This window comes from Adelges cooleyi, unplaced genomic scaffold, assembly GCF_023614345.1.
Source record: "Adelges cooleyi isolate 19-005CV unplaced genomic scaffold, UGA_ACOO_1.1 ACOO_flye_CR_arks_rails_tigmint_CR_PRNA_248, whole genome shotgun sequence".
In the NCBI taxonomy this organism is placed as follows: domain Eukaryota; kingdom Metazoa; phylum Arthropoda; class Insecta; order Hemiptera; family Adelgidae; genus Adelges; species Adelges cooleyi.
In genome coordinates, this window is record NW_026095913.1 from 1922648 (window position 1) to 1944506 (window position 21859).

General features: G+C 30.9%; 2 protein-coding genes across 4 annotated transcripts in view; both read right to left on the reverse strand.

Annotated features, from left to right (window-relative positions):
- Positions 1 to 3554: 3554 nt before the first annotated feature.
- Positions 3555 to 7862, reverse strand: LOC126837376 (uncharacterized). 2 transcript variants are annotated; one of them, XM_050571285.1, is made up of 6 exons: positions 7667 to 7862; positions 7490 to 7595; positions 7266 to 7295; positions 6358 to 6387; positions 5288 to 5312; positions 3555 to 3877 (listed from the first exon to the last, which is right to left on the reverse strand). In XM_050571285.1, exons 1-6 carry the CDS (start codon positions 7667 to 7669, stop codon positions 3721 to 3723), a joined length of 351 nt encoding a protein of 116 aa, XP_050427242.1. In that variant the 5' UTR covers positions 7670 to 7862; the 3' UTR covers positions 3555 to 3720. The 2 variants fall into 2 exon arrangements, with proteins under 2 accessions (XP_050427242.1, XP_050427241.1); XM_050571284.1 differs by having other exon boundaries at positions 3556 to 3877; positions 7490 to 7537.
- A 2311-nt stretch (positions 7863 to 10173) lies between these two features.
- LOC126837366 (cyclic nucleotide-gated cation channel alpha-3) overlaps positions 10174 to 21859 on the reverse strand; it is a 70590-nt gene continuing 58904 nt past the window's right edge. The window contains exons 5-13 of one of the 2 annotated variants that reach the window (XM_050571258.1): positions 19994 to 20641; positions 15198 to 15212; positions 13695 to 13835; positions 13366 to 13518; positions 13157 to 13294; positions 12902 to 13081; positions 12677 to 12830; positions 12482 to 12594; positions 10174 to 11532 (exon numbers count right to left, since the gene is read on the reverse strand). In XM_050571258.1, the coding sequence (XP_050427215.1) occupies positions 11303 to 11532; positions 12482 to 12594; positions 12677 to 12830; positions 12902 to 13081; positions 13157 to 13294; positions 13366 to 13518; positions 13695 to 13835; positions 15198 to 15212; positions 19994 to 20641 (1772 nt within the window). In that variant the 3' untranslated portion in view covers positions 10174 to 11302. The remainder of the gene's footprint in view (positions 11533 to 12481; positions 12595 to 12676; positions 12831 to 12901; positions 13082 to 13156; positions 13295 to 13365; positions 13519 to 13694; positions 13836 to 15197; positions 15213 to 19993; positions 20642 to 21859) is intronic. The other variant, XM_050571260.1, reaches the window with a different exon arrangement.

Here is a 21859-nt window from a genome sequence, read left to right on the forward strand (position 1 = left end):
CGATTTACAATCGTGCTTGTTTGTAAAAGCCTGTCTGCAGATCAGAAATTATTTACTAAAGTTATTTTAGACAACATTTAAAAAAAAACTCATACTAGTTTGTTCAAATGAAAAAGCCCACATCATTGTAAAACCAATAGCATCTCTGCTCCGCATCGAAGCTAAAATTAGTGGGCTGATTGCTGATACTATCTAGTTATGATTTTAAAACTAATATTTTCAGAATTTAAAGGCTATTTAATAAAATGACCAAACTACAAATTTCTAAAGGACCTACATCTGTCAATGCTTTTTGTTTTTTACATAAAGCTTAATTGTGATACCTTTTATATTATTATAACACTATACCATGTGTTACCTAAATTGTTAACTAAATAATTGTTTTTTTATTATTACCATGTTGAATAAACAGTTAATTATAACTATAGTGATTAATAATTTATGTAAATATTATTGAAAACAAAAATAATTTGTTAAAGTTACTAACTATTGGTTATTGATATAACTTATATTATTATTACAATTGTATTTACTATTTATTTATAAACGACTCTTTTTAATCCCTTATATTTTTTATTCACATACTAACTTTCAAATTAAAATTTTTTTTTGTAAGTGCCACTAAATGGGCATCATTTAATAGGATTGCTACCCTTTTTGAGTATTTAAAATTTTTCTCAACTACCCCAGAGAGAAAATAATTTTTTTCCCTACCTAAAATTTTGTTTTGTTCATTTTTTAAAAATATTTTTTTGAAGAGCTAATCACATATAATAAGCATTAAAACCAAAATTCTAGATTTCACTACATTCTTCACGCTTATATTGTAATCCTGATCAAAATGAAAGCAAAAGCTCTATTAGTATAAAAGCATTTATTTTTGTAAATTTATACTTTATATTATATTTAAACAGATATTTGATCGACGCATAGGTTTGAATAGAAAATCTATTCATTTGCCGGTAAAACTAAATTGTTTTTGTATTTTCTGGTGTTGTTGTTGTAGTGTTCTTATTTGTATAAATGCCTTAAATACGAAAATATAAAAAAAAAAAAATTGTTTTGTTCGGTTCAAGTCGATATATTACTATTTGATTTTATAACATTTGGCATACTGTTGTTTTCAAGGTTTCACAGTGTGTGGAATTCAAAAATAGGAGGGTTAGGTGTAGAGGCTTATAGAGAACGTTAGCTTATCTGCAACTTCATTACCAAAAATACCCGAATGTCCGTGCACCCAGAGAAAAAAAATTCGAATTGGGAAGAACAAAATTCATTAAAAAGAGAATTGACTAATAAGCCAGTCAGGTCTTTAGCTATATGACCTAGGAAGTTAGGTGAGATAAAAATATCGGGAACACGAAGATGGGCAGAGAAAGGTGTGTTGTTAAACTGTAGACGAAGACTAGAGAGATAAGACAATTGATTAAGGGCAGTGAGTGTTGAAGCGATCGAAGACGAAATTCGGAACAATTCGGGGTACAAAAATTAATCCCACATATTTTAAATTGAAAACCATGTGGATTTCAAATTGTTTTCCAAAATCTTATTGTGTTCTAAATGGAAAATTCGTAAAATTGTTTTTGTGGTTGTGTATTGATTTAGAGAGAAGTGCTGTTTGCGGGCTGTTGATCAAATGTCGTTCACAACGATCCGAAAAATACTCAAAAAAATAAGACACCAAAAATAATGGTAAAAAAAAAAATTGTGTGTTTTTGCACGCAACACTTCAAGGTGTTTTATATACTACCGCACTTAATAGCGCGGAAAAATCCGGTTACGTAGACCGTTATCAAGTATTTGTACGTGTATTATTGTTACTCACAAAATGTTTTTCGTATCGATGCGAATGTAAAGTAAATACAACGCAAAAAATATGTTTTTCTAACCGTGTGTTGTTTTGTATAATACACTAGCGCATTTCTCTCGACGAAAATTCCGTGTACAAAATAAAACCCAACACATTATCGATTGGAAACCTAAATTTGGGCCTCTGGATTTAGTGTTCTGTACACCCGTTAACGTTTTAACCCGTGACACGTAAAAGTGCAGTAAAGAGTTTCAGAACTTTGTCTGATATAGTTGATACACTACAGAGCGTTACAGTTGTACCTACACCATAAAATCACACTTGTCCCTATACATTTGCTTACATATTTATTTGTTAATTAATTGTTTGATAATAAATGATGTATTTTAAATAATTCTCCAAAAAATAAAAATCAAGATATTCTATATGCTAACCCCCGCCACTTGGCAAGAGTTTCTTTTTTTTAATTAAAGAAACTCCTCCCCCCCCCCCAAAAAAGGGGAAATTTTTATACAATTATTGTACTTTGACCTAAGTAAATTTCTATGGTTGGACTATCTACAACCAAATAGTATTCACTGCAATACTAAACATCAAATTTTATGCTTATCATTGACAACGCTTTTGAATTATATGTTCATGTATAACCTTATACTATTGTTATAGCTGTAATTTTAAAAATACTAATCCGATTTAGCCCCAGTTTTTTGTAGATATTTATTTTTAAATACAAAATAATATTTGAAATTATTAAACATCATAAAGCTTGGACTTGTAGGTTTAACAATTTTAAACCATTTTGTATTTAAAATATGTCCTTGAAAGAAACGTAATAAAAATGTTATCATATTTTCTGCCTTTGGTGTGTTACACATATGTTTCAAGATTGAGTATTTTTTATCATAATCAAATACCTAACAAAATAAAAATGAGAGTACCGTCAAGACGTGTAAATTTTGCCAATACCAATAAAATTGTGACTTTTTTCACTAAATTTAAAATTTCTTTAAAGTTTTTTATCAATCGCATTACAATTATGGCTAATAAAAGATTAGATTTAGCAATCAACAGTATGGTCTTTGTGGTTTTTAATGGCCAACTATTAGCTGTTTTATATTTTGTATGTTGTTGTTGTATCATTGCTAAAAAATAGTTTTCCAAAGCTTTTTCAGAATCGTAGAACCTTTTTTTTAAATAATTTCTGCCTAAGAGTGTCGTCAGTGGACGGCTTCTCTTTTCATGCTTTCAATATCTAAAATTTACCTGTGTCATCATATATACTTATTGTACTGAAATTGTATAGAAAAAAAATTCCTGCGTTCCTTGCGTTATTATCTCGTATCTCGTGGTCTCGTGAAACTCATATTAAACTTACCATAAATAAAAGAACTTGTTGTATAAAACACATGTGTTTACAATGATTATTTTTCTCACAATCAAATAACGAAACAACACTTTCAGCAACCATATCTCCATAACAGTGTGTAAGTCAGATTGTATACTTGGGAAAATCAAACATTGCAAAGACATTTTTCGTCCATATTTACATATTTTATACTAATGCAAAAGTTATGGTACACCAATGGTTGATTATTATCATTTAGATAAAAACAAAGACAATTTTGGAGGGGGGAAAAAAAGCAACACACGATTATAATTTATTAAAATAATGGTATTATTTTATTATTATTATTATTATGACAATAATTTTCTATAGTACTTATATTGATATATTAAATTATGTTAATAATATTATATTTTATTATTTTTACAATGATAATTATTGGTTACACTACGTTATTTATTTGTCTTTGAACAATTTTTTACTTTCTTATAATTTTAGAAAGTTTTAATAAAACTAACACAATAAAAAAATCGTATAATATTGTCGAATTGTCTATGAAATGAAATTAATCTCTATAAGTTTGGTTTATGAAATCCCGAACACCTTTTTTTATGTGATGAGGGGTTATATAATGATCAATCGTAGCACTCCGAAACCTTTTTCTGCGAAAGTCGTCTTCACTGCTGGCCAACTCACTTTTGACAGCATTGTAGTCATCATTACTGAAACCAATTATTAAAATACAAAAGCCAGTACAGTGGTGTCGGAGCATAGTGGGGACGGAGAGGTCTACAGATTTTATTATAACTGAAAGTGATATAATCACTTTTAAATAAACGCTTCGATGCGAATCTGTGGATAGTATGTTCAAACCAGTTATAGCGGTTTAGAAGATATCGTGGGACCAGCAATAATGTACTTAAAATTTAATATTTAGTCTTGTGCAGTGTGGATACGATAAGGGATGATCGTCTGTCTATAAAAATGTATTGTCATAGTTACCCATATAACATAATTAACAATATAATAAAAATCTATTCATTACATATTGACTGTTGATTCACTCGCACATAGCAACCTAAAAACTGACTACGGCCAAAGTGTAAATTTACCCTATTTTTGGGGTTTGTCCTTAATTAAAAAAAATTTGACTACAGATTTTTAAGAAAATTGTAAATGTTATAGTTCCATTTTAGATCTACCTTCGGTCTAATTTTCAGATCTAAATCTTTAAAACTTGGCTTGAAAAAGTGAAATAAAGAAAAAAATTATATCCCTTCTAGAAGAAAGGATTTATGATATTTTTTTGTTTTGTTAATGTTTATCAATAGTACTATGTTTGAAGAACAATTCATATAAATTTGGAACATTTTTGACCATTTTTAAAAAAGTTATAAAGTATCGTAATTTTAAGTTGAAAAATTTGCAAAATTATTTGGGTGTTTTTCTCAATTTTGATGGGGAAGGGGTGACTTTTTTAAATTTTTGGCCGAGTAAAGTACCTTCCAGGTATGATTTTTGATCTATAGAGTTGCTACACGAAGAAATCGGTTCAGCGGTTTACGATATATCGTAGGTCCAGACACAAAAAAAAAAATAAAAAACACATTATTGTAAAAACAATACCTTCTCAGCTCCGCATCGAAGCTAAAATAGTTTTACCTTAGTTTTTAAAAATATCCAATACAACAGCATAGGTATTTCTTAAATAACGCGAGGGGCCCTCTATTTCCAACCTTGTTTTTTTGTAAAAGCCAGTCAACAGATCAGAAATCATTCACTAAAGTTACTTTATACAACATTTAAAAAAAAACCCACCCTTGCCCATACAAAATCAATATAAAAACTCTTTTCCAACTCTAAATTAATTAATTAGGCATATGTTTGTCTTTAGTGCCATATTTAGTAATAAACATAAAGTAGACAGTATACGTATTTTTTTTTACTATTATTAATCTCTGAAAAAATAAAACGGTATTGTTTTGACCTACCAAAGTAATAAGTTCACGTCGTTTTTTTGTTATTTATGTAGTTGTTGTCCAAAATATATTATAATAATGTCGTTAGGCGCAAAAAACTAAAACGTTTATCTCATTAAATCGCATTAAATCTTCGATAATATTAGAACTCACCCTTTTTTCAAAATAATACACATATCTATAAAAGAGAAAAGTTTTTTTTAATAATAAAATACACGGTGATCATTTCATAGTGAAGCTCTCAATACCTTATTGGGTTTAATAAGAAATTACTTTTGTTTTTTCATAGTGTTTTTATACATTTTTCACAATTTTTTTTGTTTTACCCCCTCCCCCCAACTTAGTTTTAATAGTAACATTTGAAATTTAAATGCTAACGCATCCGTTGCATTAACTTGTTGAATTAAGAATATTTTACTTAACATTTTGCTTGGCCGATGACCAGTTTTGAAGTTATAAGAGTTTAAAAGTTAGTACGGAAGGGAAAGGGCAGGTAAGGTTCTCTATTAAAACATTTAATGAAATTTATGCGTTACCATTAAAGTTTCAAAAGTTGGTATAAAAATGATAAGTCCGGAAGAGGGGTAAGAACATCAAAATTTGTGGAAGATTGAGATCACATTATATATGTAAAAACACTATGAAAAAAAAAATCAATTATTAAGTAAACTCAATGAGATATTAAGTGGTTCACGATAAAATGATCACTTTAATAATAGTAAGAATATCTGCATTTAAATATTTACCTCTTTCCACACATTTGATTAAATAACAGTTCTAACTCAGTTTGTGTATTATAAGAAAAAACAAATGTAAATTCAAAATTTTATGAAGTGTACAAAAAAAATATTGACCTTTATTGAAACGATTTTATGTTAATACTATAAGTTAATAAATTTAGCTAAAAGGTATTACTGTAAAAAGATATTTTTGTGAAGAATCTTTTTTTGTCGTGCAAGCAATAATACTTACACGCAAATAAATTTATCAAATTATGTAATTGTTATGTAATGAAGTCGGTGCACTTTTACCAAATAAAAAATAGTTTAGCATAACTTATAGAGCAAAATATTTAGTTTTTTCGCCAATTAATTATTTTTTTACGCTTTATTCTTTGCATTCAAATGTAGAAACAATTTTCTTTATCTTGGTAAAATAAATTACTATGGTGTTGATCTTTTTATTTATTATTTAAATCTAATGGATATAAAATGTCTAATTACTTGGATTATTAGGTTCCGGACATTGGCCATCTGCAAGAAATTTTTTAATTATATTTTATAACATAACCTATATTATAGGCGCAATCATTGAGGTGCTAGGGAGACTTTAGCACCTCCAAAAATTCAAACCCCAATCCTTGATTTGTACGCATACAATGTTACCCTGCGTTGCTACCCTGGGTCCAACAGACGGAATTGTAAATACGATTTTGAATTTTCTTATGTTGGTATATTTGCTATACTGTAAAATGTTATCGTTCTCAGTACCTTCGTTGTGTAGGGTATAGACAAAGATTTTATCATTTGCCGGTAATCATGTGTAGTTGTTTTGATAAATTATACTTAAAAATAATTTTGGGTCCATCAGACCCACAGTAGTAACAGTGTTATAGGGTTTCTTATAGCATTATATATTTTGTTTTTTTGTAAAACAAATTAGAATTTATGTTACATACATTATAAATAAAAAAGTAAAAATATTTATTTTATGGTACATGGTTACTTTTTGTTTTAAATTTGGTTTCCTTTTTTTAAGATAGGGTATTATTTATGTTCATTTTTTAACCTTATTATACACATATTATAAATAAAAAAGGAATTTGTATATACTATGTTAAATAAATGTTCTAGAAGTATATTTGGGAATTTGAGTAGAAAAATAGTCGAATTTGAGAAATTGGGTCCAGGAGACCCAGAGTAGCAGCGGTGTAACACTTGTATAGAGTAGTAACGCAGGGTTAATAATGTACATCCTCTGTACAAATTTTGAATTTATAATAATATTGTTTTCAAATATATTATTTTGTATGTAATCATTTGAAGATAAGAATTATGTTTAGTCGGGTATACATAATTTTAGCATCCCCTAAAATGTAGGTCTAGTAGACCCATATTGTTGTATTACATACCTTCAGTTACAAACATCCAATAGCCGGTCGCTGAAATTATAAAATAAAAACATTTATAAATTTAGCAAATTAATTTTATAATCGAACCAATTACCAATCGACTACAATACTAAGTAATAATAAAATATTTTTTAATAAGTATGTTTGAAAGAGCTTTTCGTGTACAAATTCTGATAACATTTACATAAGTATTATAAGTATAAGGTAAATATAAATATAATTACAATTATTTTGGCCAGCAAAAAATACTAAGTCATCCTCCTCGAATAAATCTAAAAATGCGGTAGGTGTATAGCGAAATGAAAGGTGGTTAAATAAATGATAGATTGTCTAGGAACATTGTGCATAAAATAATATTTAATCCACGATTTCTGGTTAAATAATAAATACAATTTGCATACCATTGGCAAACGTACAAATACAGACGGATAAAACAACTAAAAAATAACTGAAAGTCACCATAATGAAGAATAATATTATTTTGGTAAATGTTAATATTAAGTGCGAGTATGTAACTTGAAAGTAACTCTAGAAGTGCGGTTAAAAAAATTCAATCGAGTTGCAATCCTAAGACTAGTCGGCAATACAAATTGGAAACTTCACCTGTTCATATAATGCGAAAACAAATTGTGCGAATAATAGCATTGAGTACATCGTACAGAAAAACAATCCGCTGTAACGCTACGCATAATTCATACACTTATAAAACTATAGTATACTCATATCACGTAGGTTTGAAAAATTTCCATTAGGTTTTATTTCAAACAATAAATTAATAAACTTGACAATCGTTGGGCCGCCGTTCCTTGCGTTATTATTTGCATTATGCGACATCAAACCTACACTGCCTACACAATTTCTAGTAAAAATTGTATATTTTAAACATTTTAATTGATAATGAATATACTAGGTAGTATATTATTAGAAAATTGAACATAGTAAGTACTAGGTAAACTAGTCATGTGTATTAAGTGAATTTGGGAAAAATGTATATGAAGCACTCCTAATTTTTAATAATCAATTATAAGTACTCTTTTTTATTATGTTTTTTTTTATAATATATTAATATCGCTAAGTTACCATTTGAAGTGAATACCCTGAAACTATTAAAAACACAATGGGCTAACCTGATATGATAATAAGTATTTAAACAATGAGCTAACGAGTCCACACGAAGACAACATTTTCAAGTTTCCAATCTTTCTTGTTTTTAATATGGCTGGTTAAGAATTCGTTTTTCTAAAATAGAATCAAATAAATATCCAAGTAAAAAATGTTTTATTGTCGATTTATTTATCTAATTTTTGAAAATCCTTCTCGACTTTTATTTTCCAAACAACACCATTTCATTGAATTAAAAAAAAATTGTGAATATGAAATCAATAGTATAGTCTCATTTATTTTACTCTTGGATATTTACTTGGTTATTTGTTATTATACAAGTAATACATTTCTGTTCCATCTCAAAATATAGGATTTTTTCAACATTTTATTCTAATATACACAACAAATTAATTTATATTCTTATTTTAACCATTTTCTTTGTACCAATAAGAATGATCTGTTACTATTTTGACTGGACCAATTATCGGCGACACAGTTAAGGTACACAAATTTTTAGTACGTATTCCAAAAAGTGATTTGAAGAAAGAATTGATAGTCAACTCAGATATTTGATTCACATTGTATTTATTTAATTAATAAATGTCACCTTAACAATTTATATAGTTTTAATAAAAATTTTTAGGGAATATTACACTTGATGATCTGTCACCGAAAAAGTTGCATTATCGGTATAGGTATCTGACAAACTATACTAACCATTTTACTAACACTGATTATTGCAACTTTCAAAAAACACAATTACTATGGACTGCATTTCCTAAAAAAATATATTTACGTCGTTGGTTAGTTATTTTTGTAATTTAAGTATTGTTTTCGTCGAGTGATCTATACCTAAAACAGTTGTAAGATTAAATGGGCAGGATCATAGTTTTTTATTGGGCAACAGAAGACCATAACCTAAAGTTTCCCAATCAACATAAAAATAACATAGAATATGATAATATTTTAAAATTTTATTTAAACTCTATTTAACAACGTATGTCACTATGACATGGTGAAAAATGTGTTTATCAATTTTTCGACCAATACACATTTAATCAAAAACGATTACAAATTTTAAATAACAAAGTGTCCACAGAAAACTTGATCGGTTATGCACCATCCACTCGAGTAATTTTGTAGTTCTTTTAAATTTATATCCGAACGCATTTACAAGAGGATATTACTTGTAGTTTGTGAAAAATATATGTATAATATAATATCAACGATAGAAATGCAATTTAAATATTATTAATAGACGGGGAAAAAAACAATGGGCTGCAGTCAAGTAATATGTAATGATATACACTATGAAAACAGTAATTAAGACATGCTTTAAATATTGCATTGCATGTTACGTTTTTCTTGTCCGACACTTTGTTTACATCATTAATTTTTTTTTTTTTATAATCAAGCAACATAACATAAACAAATTTTAACAAAAATTACATTATTACAATAATATTACTATTTTATTTACAATATAACGTGTTTTTTTTTACATGTCAGTTCTATGTACAATATATTATAATATAATTTTCTATACAATTTTAATACCATCTAAAATGTGTAGACAGAAAAAAAAATCATAATAAATTATATAATTGCCCGTGAATCGTATAAAGGTTAGTAAATAAAGAGATATTAGTATGAAAGCTTAGTAAAAAAAATACACTTAAAATGATTAATAATAATACAAGGGTAATAAAATTGGTAATATTTCAACAAAATATAGGTATTTATGTATGTATGCGAAAAAGCTCATAGTACAATATTACAACTACTTAACTAAGTGTCTGTGAAACCACTAAAACATATAACTTGTATATATTATAATGTTTAAATAAATACTTTATAGTAATATTTCGAGTTTAAAATACCTACAAAAAATTGAAGGTATGTGTATTATATGAATTACATAATAATATAGGTATAATTAATGCAATTTGGACTGAATATGAAATAATAAAAAGTATAAAAAAATGTATAAATATGTTATATTTCCAAATCGAATGCAATTTTTTTTTTGGTTTCGGCTCTAATATACATTATTGTAAAACAGTGCCCGGTACGCTCAATTTATAATATTGGTCCCAAAAATAAACTATATTAATATTAATAATAACGTTAAGTATATAAAAATTAATGTGGGAAAATGAAACTTAAAAAAAAACAATCAATTCGGACACCGTATCTCGCTTTCTGTTTCGCTTTCTCACGTTTTACCGTTTATCAATAATTATAATATTATTTTTTTCAATAACCAACAACAATAATCTAGTATCTGATCCTAAATCTTTATGGGTGAATACCTTCGAGGAAGGTGAACCGTTTCTTTGTAAAACATAATTTTCAACACCAGATTATTTTGTTATAGTTGTAAAAAAAAAATGTACATATTAATAAACACACGTGTATAACTTTTAATGGAAGGTATAAATAGTCATCAGTTATTTATTATAATTTGCAAACAAACCACACTCTGTTTGCTGTGTGAATCTAATAAAAACTATAATTCGAGTAGTCAAAGTTAGGTGCACTTAATACACAATCGTCATTCGTATTTGGCCGTATTGTTTTTATACATTGGATGGATAGTATTGGCGAAAACCAAAGCGATGTAATAATAAACGAATAATAACATACTAGTAGAAGATAATATATAAACGCTGGCCGTCGCACAAAAATATGGGCAATAATACTCTTATAATAAGTAATATTGTTATCTATCGAGAGGGAGGGTTAAGTTAATATTATTATGACCGTTTCCGGACGAGGCTGGACAAGTTAAACATCACCCTGGTAATTTGAAAACAATTGAAAAAATAATAATGAAACAATTTAACAATATAATAATAATAATAATCGAAAATAACATTGACGTCAGTCTTTTGCCGGCGGATCCGTTTGGCGGACTTGAATCCGAAAATGTGTTAAATTATCGACTCCTTGTTTCGTTCGTTGTCGTCGCAGCTGCTGCCGTTGCTGCTGCCGTTGTCTTTGCAGATCTGCATCTCGATTTCGGCCAGCCTGTGGTCCATGTCCCACCTCTGCTGGGTGACCTTTTTGTTCAGGTACAGGTTTTCCGTTTCCACGGCGATCAGTCGTTCTTGGAGACGGTTGATTTCCGCTTTCAACGCCGAGACCATCGACGGTTCCGTGCCTGTGCGGAAACACCACAGTATTAATATCAACACGGATGGATCTATGTTTTACCGGCGGAGTAAAGATTACGGCTGATAAAGATTAGTGATGACAGACAGTCGATAACGGCTCCTGACAAGATAATACTGATAAGCGAGAGCTGGATCTGTTAGGTTTGGGCTAGAAGGAAGAAGGCGACTATTGGACGGACCACAGAGGGGAGGAAACAAAGGGATAAGAGGCAATAAGCGGTGACGTAGTGAGCGCGATTAAGAATTTGAAGTAATTAAGATGTTTTGTAGCACAGGCGTGGCTTTGATAGCGGAAAAAATGAGGGAAAATAGACTGAAATGGTTTAGACATAGGAGAGAGAAATCAGAAGCAGTATGAATAGAAATGAAAATAAACGTAAGAGGAATACCGAAAAAAAGGTGGTTGCAGGCGACTGATAATGATATAAAGAGGGCTAGTGTATGCGAAAATGACGTGGGAGACGTATCAATTGGAGGTTGGCAAGTAGTTGAAAAAAGGGGAAACAGAAGAAGACTATTCCAAAAGTAGTTTGAAACTATAAATAAATTTATACATTAATATGAAACAAAAATTAAAAAAAATTATTCAAATCAGTACTCAGCTGAAAACATCATAAAACGGAGGTTATACAACTTTGGAAGGAATTTAATTAGAGCACGTCTAAGAAGAATATATCCAAGACCAAATTAGGTTTGGGTTAAATTAAATAAATGTGTTTTGTTTTTTTTATCTAAAATCGAGTTTTGCTTTTAAATTTGTTTTGAACTATTTTTGATTGGATTTTTTTAAACAATTAATGTTTTGGAATTTTTATAAATAAAAGTTCTAAAATAATTTGTAAACTTTTGAAGTCCTGTTAAAACGGAAATTCCGTCGGATTTTTTTTTAATATAATTAATATCTTAAATTAGATAATAGTTTTAGTTGATATTTACTGGGCGTCGTAGTAGTGGGTTTTTGAGCATCTTGAGCATTGTGATGGTGATGTTCTTGATCTAAAGAATACTTGCTGGACAGAGGAGACTCCAGAGTCGCAGCCGCGTTCGATCTAAATACATTCAAATAGATCATTGTTAAAAAAATCAATAAAGACCAGTAAAATCATATTGGTGTAGTAGCGTATTGTGTACCTAAAACTCGGACTGGCGGCAGGACTAAATGAAGATCTATTTTGGTTGATCGGTCTCAAAAGTGCTTCACTGGATTGCATCCACATTTCCTCGTCCACTTTTATTTGGCTCTCCACGATTCCGGGAGTAGATTTACACCGCCTACCGACTAAACCTTCAGGATAAAACAATGTTTTTTTTTAAAATCCGGACTTTACACTAGTAATTGTAATGTGCTTGACTTACCTTCTAACTTGTCGTCCGGACTAGGATCGGTTTTGTATTTTTCTAGACGTTTTGTAGCTATTGCTTCGAGCCTAATCCTAGCTGTGGGATATTCTTTGAGCACGTCCCACATGTCCTTTTTGGACAACACAAAAAGATCACTGTACCCCACCGAACGGACGGAAGCAGTTCTTCTATTACCTGGTCGGCCAAATAAAAACATTTTTTTAGAAAACCAATATCGATGGCATTAGCACAATCATAAAAATCATTCACCTGCTGTGCCCATGTTGAGTATGCTGATTTCACCAAAGTACGACCCTGCACGCAGTACGGCCAACACCGATTTGCCATCATCGGTGACCACTTGTAATTTGCCTCTGCTCACTATGTACATTTCTTTTCCCACTTCGCCTGGGAATTAAAAAACAAAAACCGGTGTTTATATGGCCGTTGTCAAAACATGTCAACTGATCGACTCTTACCTTTCCTACAAATGTAATCTCCGGGAGAAAACAGGACTGGCCTTAATTTCAGAACTAATTCGCAGAGAAAACCGGCTTCTGTGTTTTGGAATATTTCCACCCTCTTCAACGTGTCTAAGTGCACGTTTATTGCGATTTCAGCTTTTAATTTGTCTAAACGCATTGAGGAACAAAATATTATTGATTTATACTACCTATTGACCTTGAAGAGGAAATCGAAAAAACCATTTTTGCAGCGACATCAATTACTACTTAAGTTCTAAGTAGTATGTACTTAAGTTTTTATTTATTTTAATTTTATATTATATGACATTTTATGCGATTAATACCTGGCAAACAACTAATAGCCCTTTCCTCGTCGGAACACTTCTGCGTTAACCAAAGGTAATCAAACCACTTAATGACTTTGGTTTGTAAGTGATTTGGTACTCTACGCATTCGCATATACGTTTTGACACCATCCAGTTTAGCTGCAAACAGAAATACAGCGAAAATCGACATTAAGGATATATTTCATTATATTTTAATACGGTTAAGACTATACAGGATGATCCATCTGAAGTAAGTCACTCATTTTCTCAGAAAATATGAATATTTTGAAAATTATTTTTTTCCTATACTTTTAGGTACATATTTTACTATATTTTCCAATACTTAGAACATGTTATCTTCGTCCATTATACGCAAAAGAAGTATGGACTTGTTTTTTTTTTTTAATGGAAACATATGTTTTTAACTTTATAAATATGTAGACAACAAATTTGAAAAAATTTTAGAGTTTGAATTTTAAAATTTCATCATTCTCTTCGTTTACTATGATAATGTAAAGATTTCAACATTAAAACTTTTCAATTTTATGAGCTACTGGAATGGATCTACATGTGAAAATTATAATGGCAAATGTAATAACTTTGCAAAGTCAAAGGAAAAAAATTGATGAGAATTAAAAATTCAAACACTAACATTTTTTAAAACTTTTGTCTACATATCAATGGTACTAAAAAATATGTTCCTATTTGAAAAACGCGGTCCATACTTAACTTACGTATAAGAGATGAAGACAAAAATTGTTAACGTATTGAAAAATATGTAGGTACCTACAATTAAAGGAAAAAAAATATTTTTAAAATACTCAAATTTTCTAAGAAAATTAGTGTCTTTCACCAGATAGATTTTTTTAGAATAAAATAACAAACTACCTAATCTATTTTAAAGTAGTATAGTAAATAAGAATAAAATATAGAATAATATTAATATTAGTAAGCGGAATATTTTACGTAGGTAAAGACACATAATGCTTCGTAATAATGTTTACTAGTTTGCAATCTGCATAATATACTTGGCGTTATGATTGGCATGCTTTGTAACTAGTCGGCCAGGTCTTCATTACAAGCAGGGCCACATTTAGAAAAAATCAATAAAGGATTATCATTTATAAGCTTCCGATAAAATTCATAATATTATGGTCTATTTGAAATTTCTTTTGTTTCATAAGTTTTGGGGTTATTATATAATTTTCAATTGGGTTTTAACCGCCTGTAAGCAGTTAATTTGTATGTATAATGTCAAATTCCCAAATACAGCCCTGTTAACATGTCTACGAGTAATTTATAAAAGTTATACCTACATACAATAGGTAAGTTAGGTACGATAATATGTAAATAAATATTTAAATAAATTTACATTAATATTGGCATTCACTACCTATTGTTTTATAATATAATAACAGCTAAAATGATTATGTCGAATGAGAAAGTATAAAAGTACAACAATAAGACGTGTATAATAATTAATTTGGAATAGTTTTGTAAACATTACATGTCTTTACTTACATTGAGCAGTACCATCTGCAAACAAAATTAAACAAATTATTAATGGGTCATTTTATGCATGGGTCATGTCTCAAAATTGTCCATTGAAGGTGTATTTAGGTCAAGGAAATGTGTCAATAAAAATCATTAATATGCTTCAATAAGAAAGGTAAAACATCTACTATTAGTCATTCACTCATATTTCTTTGCTTATCCTAAGCTAATAATGATAGGTCACTTGAAATGAAGCGACAGGGGAATAGTATAGCTGCAGTGTCTGCTAAAGGATGATTTTTGGACACAAACCATTTAATCAATAGTAAATTAAGGGGTCACATTTGAGGTGTGTCCCAACAATATGAATGATGTTCCCCTATCTAGTTTTGAATTTGTCGCCAGGGTAGTGGTTCTTTCAAAAATATTGGTTTAGCGTTAAAACCGTATTACTAAAAGTAATTTTTTTTCCACTCCAAAACAACCAAGACAATCACAATTTCCATGGAACTTCTCACTCCCTGGAATTGGGCTTATGGGTTTATTGGGTGAATGGAGAATAAAACGTTTCTGTGACAACCTTCATTTGGAAATTATAAAAATGTTAGGTTGAATTATTAGAATATATTTATTTTTATTTTTGTACGTTTTCAATACAAAAGTTGACCGTAATTTTGCTAAATGACCTTAATGCAAACGGGCTGAGTATCGCTTATAGTAAAAAGAGATCGTACTTTGTCTTACTTAATAAAAATATTTGATTAAAAAAACAGTTTAATTAACGCAAGTTTAAAATGTATTTTAAGAGCAATTGTGTAACCAGAACTTTAGATATACATTATGGTAGTTAATGTGTTTCGATGATCTCCTGTACGGAAATATATTGTGCAATTCCATGAAAGTGTCGAGAAGCCGCGTTATAGAGGTTATATATATATATATAATACAAATAATAATAAAACGTTATAAATTATAACAAAATTATGATGTATTAACATGTGTACGGTATGGATGGCGGCCTATCCCGGATTAGGGCGAATCGACGTGAACGCGTAAACGGAAAGTACAGTGTCGCTTTCCCGTTGAATTATGGCAAGCAATGATGGAGTTTGCATATTATTTCACCGGCCGAAGCCATGGGATCGTGTAATGGCAATAACGACTGGAAAATGTGCACATAACAGATAGTTATAGGCCCCGGTGGGGGGGGGGGATCACGACTGTCGTCAAAACGTCAACCATTGTTTTTCGAATAATTATTGTTACATTCGAACGGGGTACGCGGTTGATTTATCGCAGCAGGGCGTTTTAATGTTTACGAGAAGGGGGAGGGGGCAGTCAGTCCTTTGACAACAAAGTGAATATCGCCGCCAAAGGAAACTCAGTTAGCCTGGAAATCGATAAAATGCGTTCTTGTTTGCGCATAATATTGCCCTTTTAGTGATAACAATAATCGTAAGTCGCATTGCGTGTGCAATCCGGTTGCCTGTGGGTCGAATATATAGCTGTTGTTTTATCGTACCGGCATGGCAGTCCGGATTAAAATTGAGATTTATGGTCGCCCGTTAAGGCTGCCACACCGAAACGGTATAGTAACAAGGAGATTCTCACTCGGCCCGTCGCCACCGGAAAAAATATATAAAAAAGCTTACCCGACAATAATGCCACGGTCGAAAAGCGTTTTAGGCACTCTACGGACCAAGGAAATCGTTTTAATGGAAGTTCTAATTTTTATTGAGAGGCTTTGACGCCGAAAGCATTTTGGTCATGTTGGAAACCGTCTCATTATGCAGCCACTATTAAGAGGACATTTGCTATATGTATGGCTTTCGCTAACTCAACCACATTCTGTTTTTATGTTTTTTTGGACATAAGGTAAACGTCGACGTAGATCAACAGTCACAATAATACCAGCATCCATAGTGACTTGTAGTGGCTACCTACGGTCAATCCAGCTGCTACCACCATTAAAACACACTAGTCTCAACTCACAAGATATACTATGCACATGCCTAAAACGACAACGGTGGTCTGAATTTATAAATTAAAAAAAACATTCAAATCAAGGAATAATATCACTGGGTGATCTCCATTTTGAAAAAAAAATCATGTTACATAAAAAGCTTTTGTCTGTTATTTTGCTTATTCACGCTCGCGTAGAAACTTAGTTTCCCCCTTTTTTGGTGTTTCTATTATAAAAGGAAGTCGGACTACCAATGTTTAAGCAACTAGAATATGTTATAGAGACATTCTAGATCTACTTTCAGTCTAATTTTCAGACCTTAATCCTTAAAGCTACAACTTAAAAAGAAAAATAATGAAAAACGTTCTAAAGACTATTCCGTGCAATATTGGAACTAATTCGGCTGTATTAAAAAAATATATAATTTTAATTTGAAATAAATGTAAATTGTTTGGGCGTTTTCTACAACTTTGAAAGGAAGGGGTGAACTTTTTGAATTTTTGGCTTTTCAAGTACGATTTCTGAACTATAGACTTGCTGCTTGAAAGAATCAGTTTAGCGATTTGGAAGATATTATGGGTCCAGACACAAACAAATAAAGCACAACAATCATTTTCAAAACAATACTTTCTCAGATATGCAACGAAACTAAATGTAAAAACATTTTACCAAGAATAAAATATATATTTATAACTCAATTTACATATATTTTGGAAAAGCGTCTCTTTCAATTAATTTAGCGGCGTAAATAATTTTAGTTGGACACAAACAACGTTAAAAGGAAATAGAAAAAGTTTCTATCGATCTGAAAGCGTGGATTGCGTGGTAAGTTTTACTTAGTGAGTACTCTCCGAATCGAATCTGTTGAAAGTTGTCGAAATTTGCTTAAAGTCTACTTTAGGACTAAGTTTTAGATCTTAATTCTAAAGTTTTATTGTACTATTCTTTTAAACAATTGATACTTTTGTGTTTCAAAGTAAAACAAATTTTGTTTTTTGTTTTAAAGTCAATTCTGTAAAAAAATACTAGCTGTATTTTCGTTAGGTTGACAGTAGTGCATGACAAAAAACTGCAATGCTAGCAATCGACTAGAAGATTACCTACAGATAACTACTAAGATGTATAATAAATAGAACATTATAAACATTTAAATCCAAAAATTGTCTGCCAGTCACCCTGTTTTTTCTAATCTATTTATTGCATATCTATCAATAATTTCCTTAGGCGAATACAGTGCAATTGATGACCGGTGGAGAATTATATATAATATATATATTGTGTAAATTGTGTCTTATCTCCTTAATGCTTGAGCTAGTTTCTTGAGCTGCTAAAAGTCAAACTATCTATGGAAAATTCTACTAACATCTCCTAAAAAAATGTATATTGTTTTTCTCCAATTTCTATTTCTGTTAAATAAAATACAAAAATGAGAAATTTTATAAAAATTGAAAGCACAATAAACCTTACTATGTTCTTTTCTGCTGAGAATATTCACTATTGAATGTTATGATATATTATTAATTGCAGTCAAACTAGATTTAAAGTTAAAAATTCTACAATTTTACATTGTCAAAGTTGTTTATAGTTTGTAAGCCATTTCTTTTGTCTGAAATAAGTTTAATGTTCCCACAATAATAAAACTTTTAATACTTCTTTTTTTTCTTATTATTTTCCAAGCGTTTTATTCGATGGAAAAAAACGTTTTTCTATCTGTGCACTAGAAAATCTGGAAATTATTAAAAGCTGTTAAAAATCATTTGCGGGCCATTAAACATCAAGCTCTATAATGCCTTTTCACAAGATCATTACTCACCCTAGTTAAATGCTTTTGTAGAAAGTAAAGAAATAGTTATTATATTTTGAACATTGAGTTAATATCAAACTGTATACATGTTAATATTTTAACATTTTTCGCTTAAATGCGATAAGTATTGATTTTATAATGATGTGTTTATTTCTTTTACGCGTGTCTATACCAAGTTTAAATTTGGAATCATAAAACCGATTAGTTGAAATGGGGGGGGGGGGTTGGGGATATTATATTGAAGTAAAACGTTATAGTATATTACTGGTCTGTTTTTTTTTCTTCAAGAAAATAACAACTTAAAAACAAAATTAATAATATGTAGTACTCTTAGCATTCTCTCTCGTTTCCAAACTATATCATTTTTCCGGTTTTGGGTTATTATCAAACGTTTTTCTCTGCTTTCCATATCTCGCTTTTACACGCATTATTCGACACGAATTTTGCTGTTATACCAATTGATAAAAGATTAGTGATAAGAGATTTATGATAACAGATTATATTTATTCCAGATTTGACGATTTTATCGATATAATTCGTCTTATCACTAATCTATAGTAAGCGAGAGTGAGGGGGGGGGGAGAAAAAGAAAAGGGAAGGAACATTTATCAAATTTAAAAAAAGTTTTACCAATCTTTCGGAGAGTCGTTGGGTCATGAACATATCTATTTCTGTCCTCTCCCTTCCTAGTGGAAGAGTTCTCCCTCCTCTTACTTTCCCTTCTCCTCTTCTCCCCTGTCTTTCACTCTCTACAAAAATGAATGATGAGACGGATTAAACCGTCAAATCTGGGTAACATCCAATCTTATCAGCTGCCTTTATCAGTCCTGGATAACGAGAAATCGTTACATGAAAATGTCTTTATAAAAATGTTGTGTTGATAAGAGACAGTAAATCGGTGTTTCCTTCGAAGCACAAATCGATTTCTTTTTAGTGTTTTGGGTACCCATTATTTTCGAGGATCATTTTGATTTTCGTTTTTCCAACCGACCTAGCTAAGGGATGTAAGTTACTGGCGACGCGTGTCTGTCGTCAATCTAATCTCGGACGTCTTACCTTGGAATTCTTTCCGACCGGCGCTCACGCTGACCACGATGCTGGCCACGTGACCGAGAACGGTTGCGAACAGCAGCAGGCCGAATAGCAGCTGGCAAATGACAAACGCGTACTCGCCGTTGCTCCTGGGCTTGGGCAGATCGCCGATGGTGGTCAGCGCCAGCGTGCACCAGTAATAACTCTGCAGGTACCGCTTGACCGTGTCCGTGTCTTCGGCGTCGGAGTCGGTGTACACCCAGTTCTTGCTGCCGAACCCGTTGTTTTTGTAGATGATGTGGTACAGACAGCCGTTCCAGTGGAATATCACCAGCAGGTAATGGATGAGACTGCCGGACCGTATGAGATTCGGGTAGTTTGTGTGCCGCTCCGTGCGGTCCATGAACGCCCAAAACCGGTAGATCTTCACAATGCGGAACGACCGGAGTATCGAGTTGAAGCCAATGGACAGATAGAGGAAGTCGAGCGGTAACAGGCACAGACAGTCGATGTAGAACGTAGTCGAGTTCATGTAGTGGTTGCGCAGCTTGACCGCGTCCGTCTGCAGGACACCGTCCTCCAGGTATCCTGTCCGGAAGTGAAACAGTATGTCGATGACGTACAACAGGTCGCACAGGTAATCCAGACAGAACCACACCACTAGCGTGTTGCCTGAAAAAATAATTCATAGTTAGCGGAATTCGACTAAGTCATTGTTTTTACATGAATATGTCTTAGAACTGGGGGTCAAAAGAAATATCCACGATCCAGCCATCTAAGAAACACTCGAGAACACACAAATGAAAGTTAAATCGAGGGAAACTTGGTGTAAAAATTATACCATATTATGTACAAATATTCTACAGCAGAGTACCATGCACCTGTTTGGCTAAGTAGATCATACGCAAAGAAAACGAATGTACAATAATTAAACCGACCTATGCGAGTGATAAGTGAAATTTTAAAACAAATCCCTTTACCGTGGCTTCCTGTATTATATAATATTGCACCTCCAGGAGAAAAGAACTTTAGGTTAATATTATTAGAAAGCATAAACGAAATGAAGATTCAATGATGAATATTTGTTCTCAGTTATGTTTAAAATCTAATAAACCGCAATGGATTACAGAAAGGACTCTTATCAAATCATATTAATATAATCAAATAATCAAATTCATATCAAATTGTACAGTCAAGGATTAGCGTTGCGCGGGTTAAAAGAAGTAAGTTTAATTTTAGCAACTGGAATTAGACAAACATTTAAATTAATAAACTTTTTATATTGTGTAAATAATAACCACGAAAAAAATTGAAATAGTTTTTCTAAAAAAATGAATAGAACCTATTGAAAAATAAAAACTTTTAAGCTCATCTTCCAAATTGGTATCTTTTGTTTTTTACACGTGTACCGTGCAATTACATTATAATATTTTATTATAAGAAAACTTCAGTTAAGAGCTTGCAATTGTTAATAAATTATTTTAATTTGAACGAGCAATGGATAGTATGGTAGCTAAGGCGTTAAAAAACTAAAAAATGAAGCTAAAATATGGAAATTGTATAGACAGTATTATTTATCACATCTGCAGACTTGTGGCAAAAGCTATTGTTATGGGGGAGGAAGGCGTCCTTTCCCAGAGAAATATACATCAGCTCTGGACGTCGGTTTTAATGAAATCATAAAAAACTTCAGAGATAATAGTTGAGTCTGTTATAACATTAATGAACTTCAGTAGGACAGATTAACCAAAACAATGGACTTTTGTTAAATTTTGATAAAGTTTGAAACGCAGCAGGTGGTTTTTGAAACATTACCTTATAATATATCTATTATATAACATCTCGACTAATTGACAATACTTTTTTTTAGATAATTAATAAAGTTTTAAC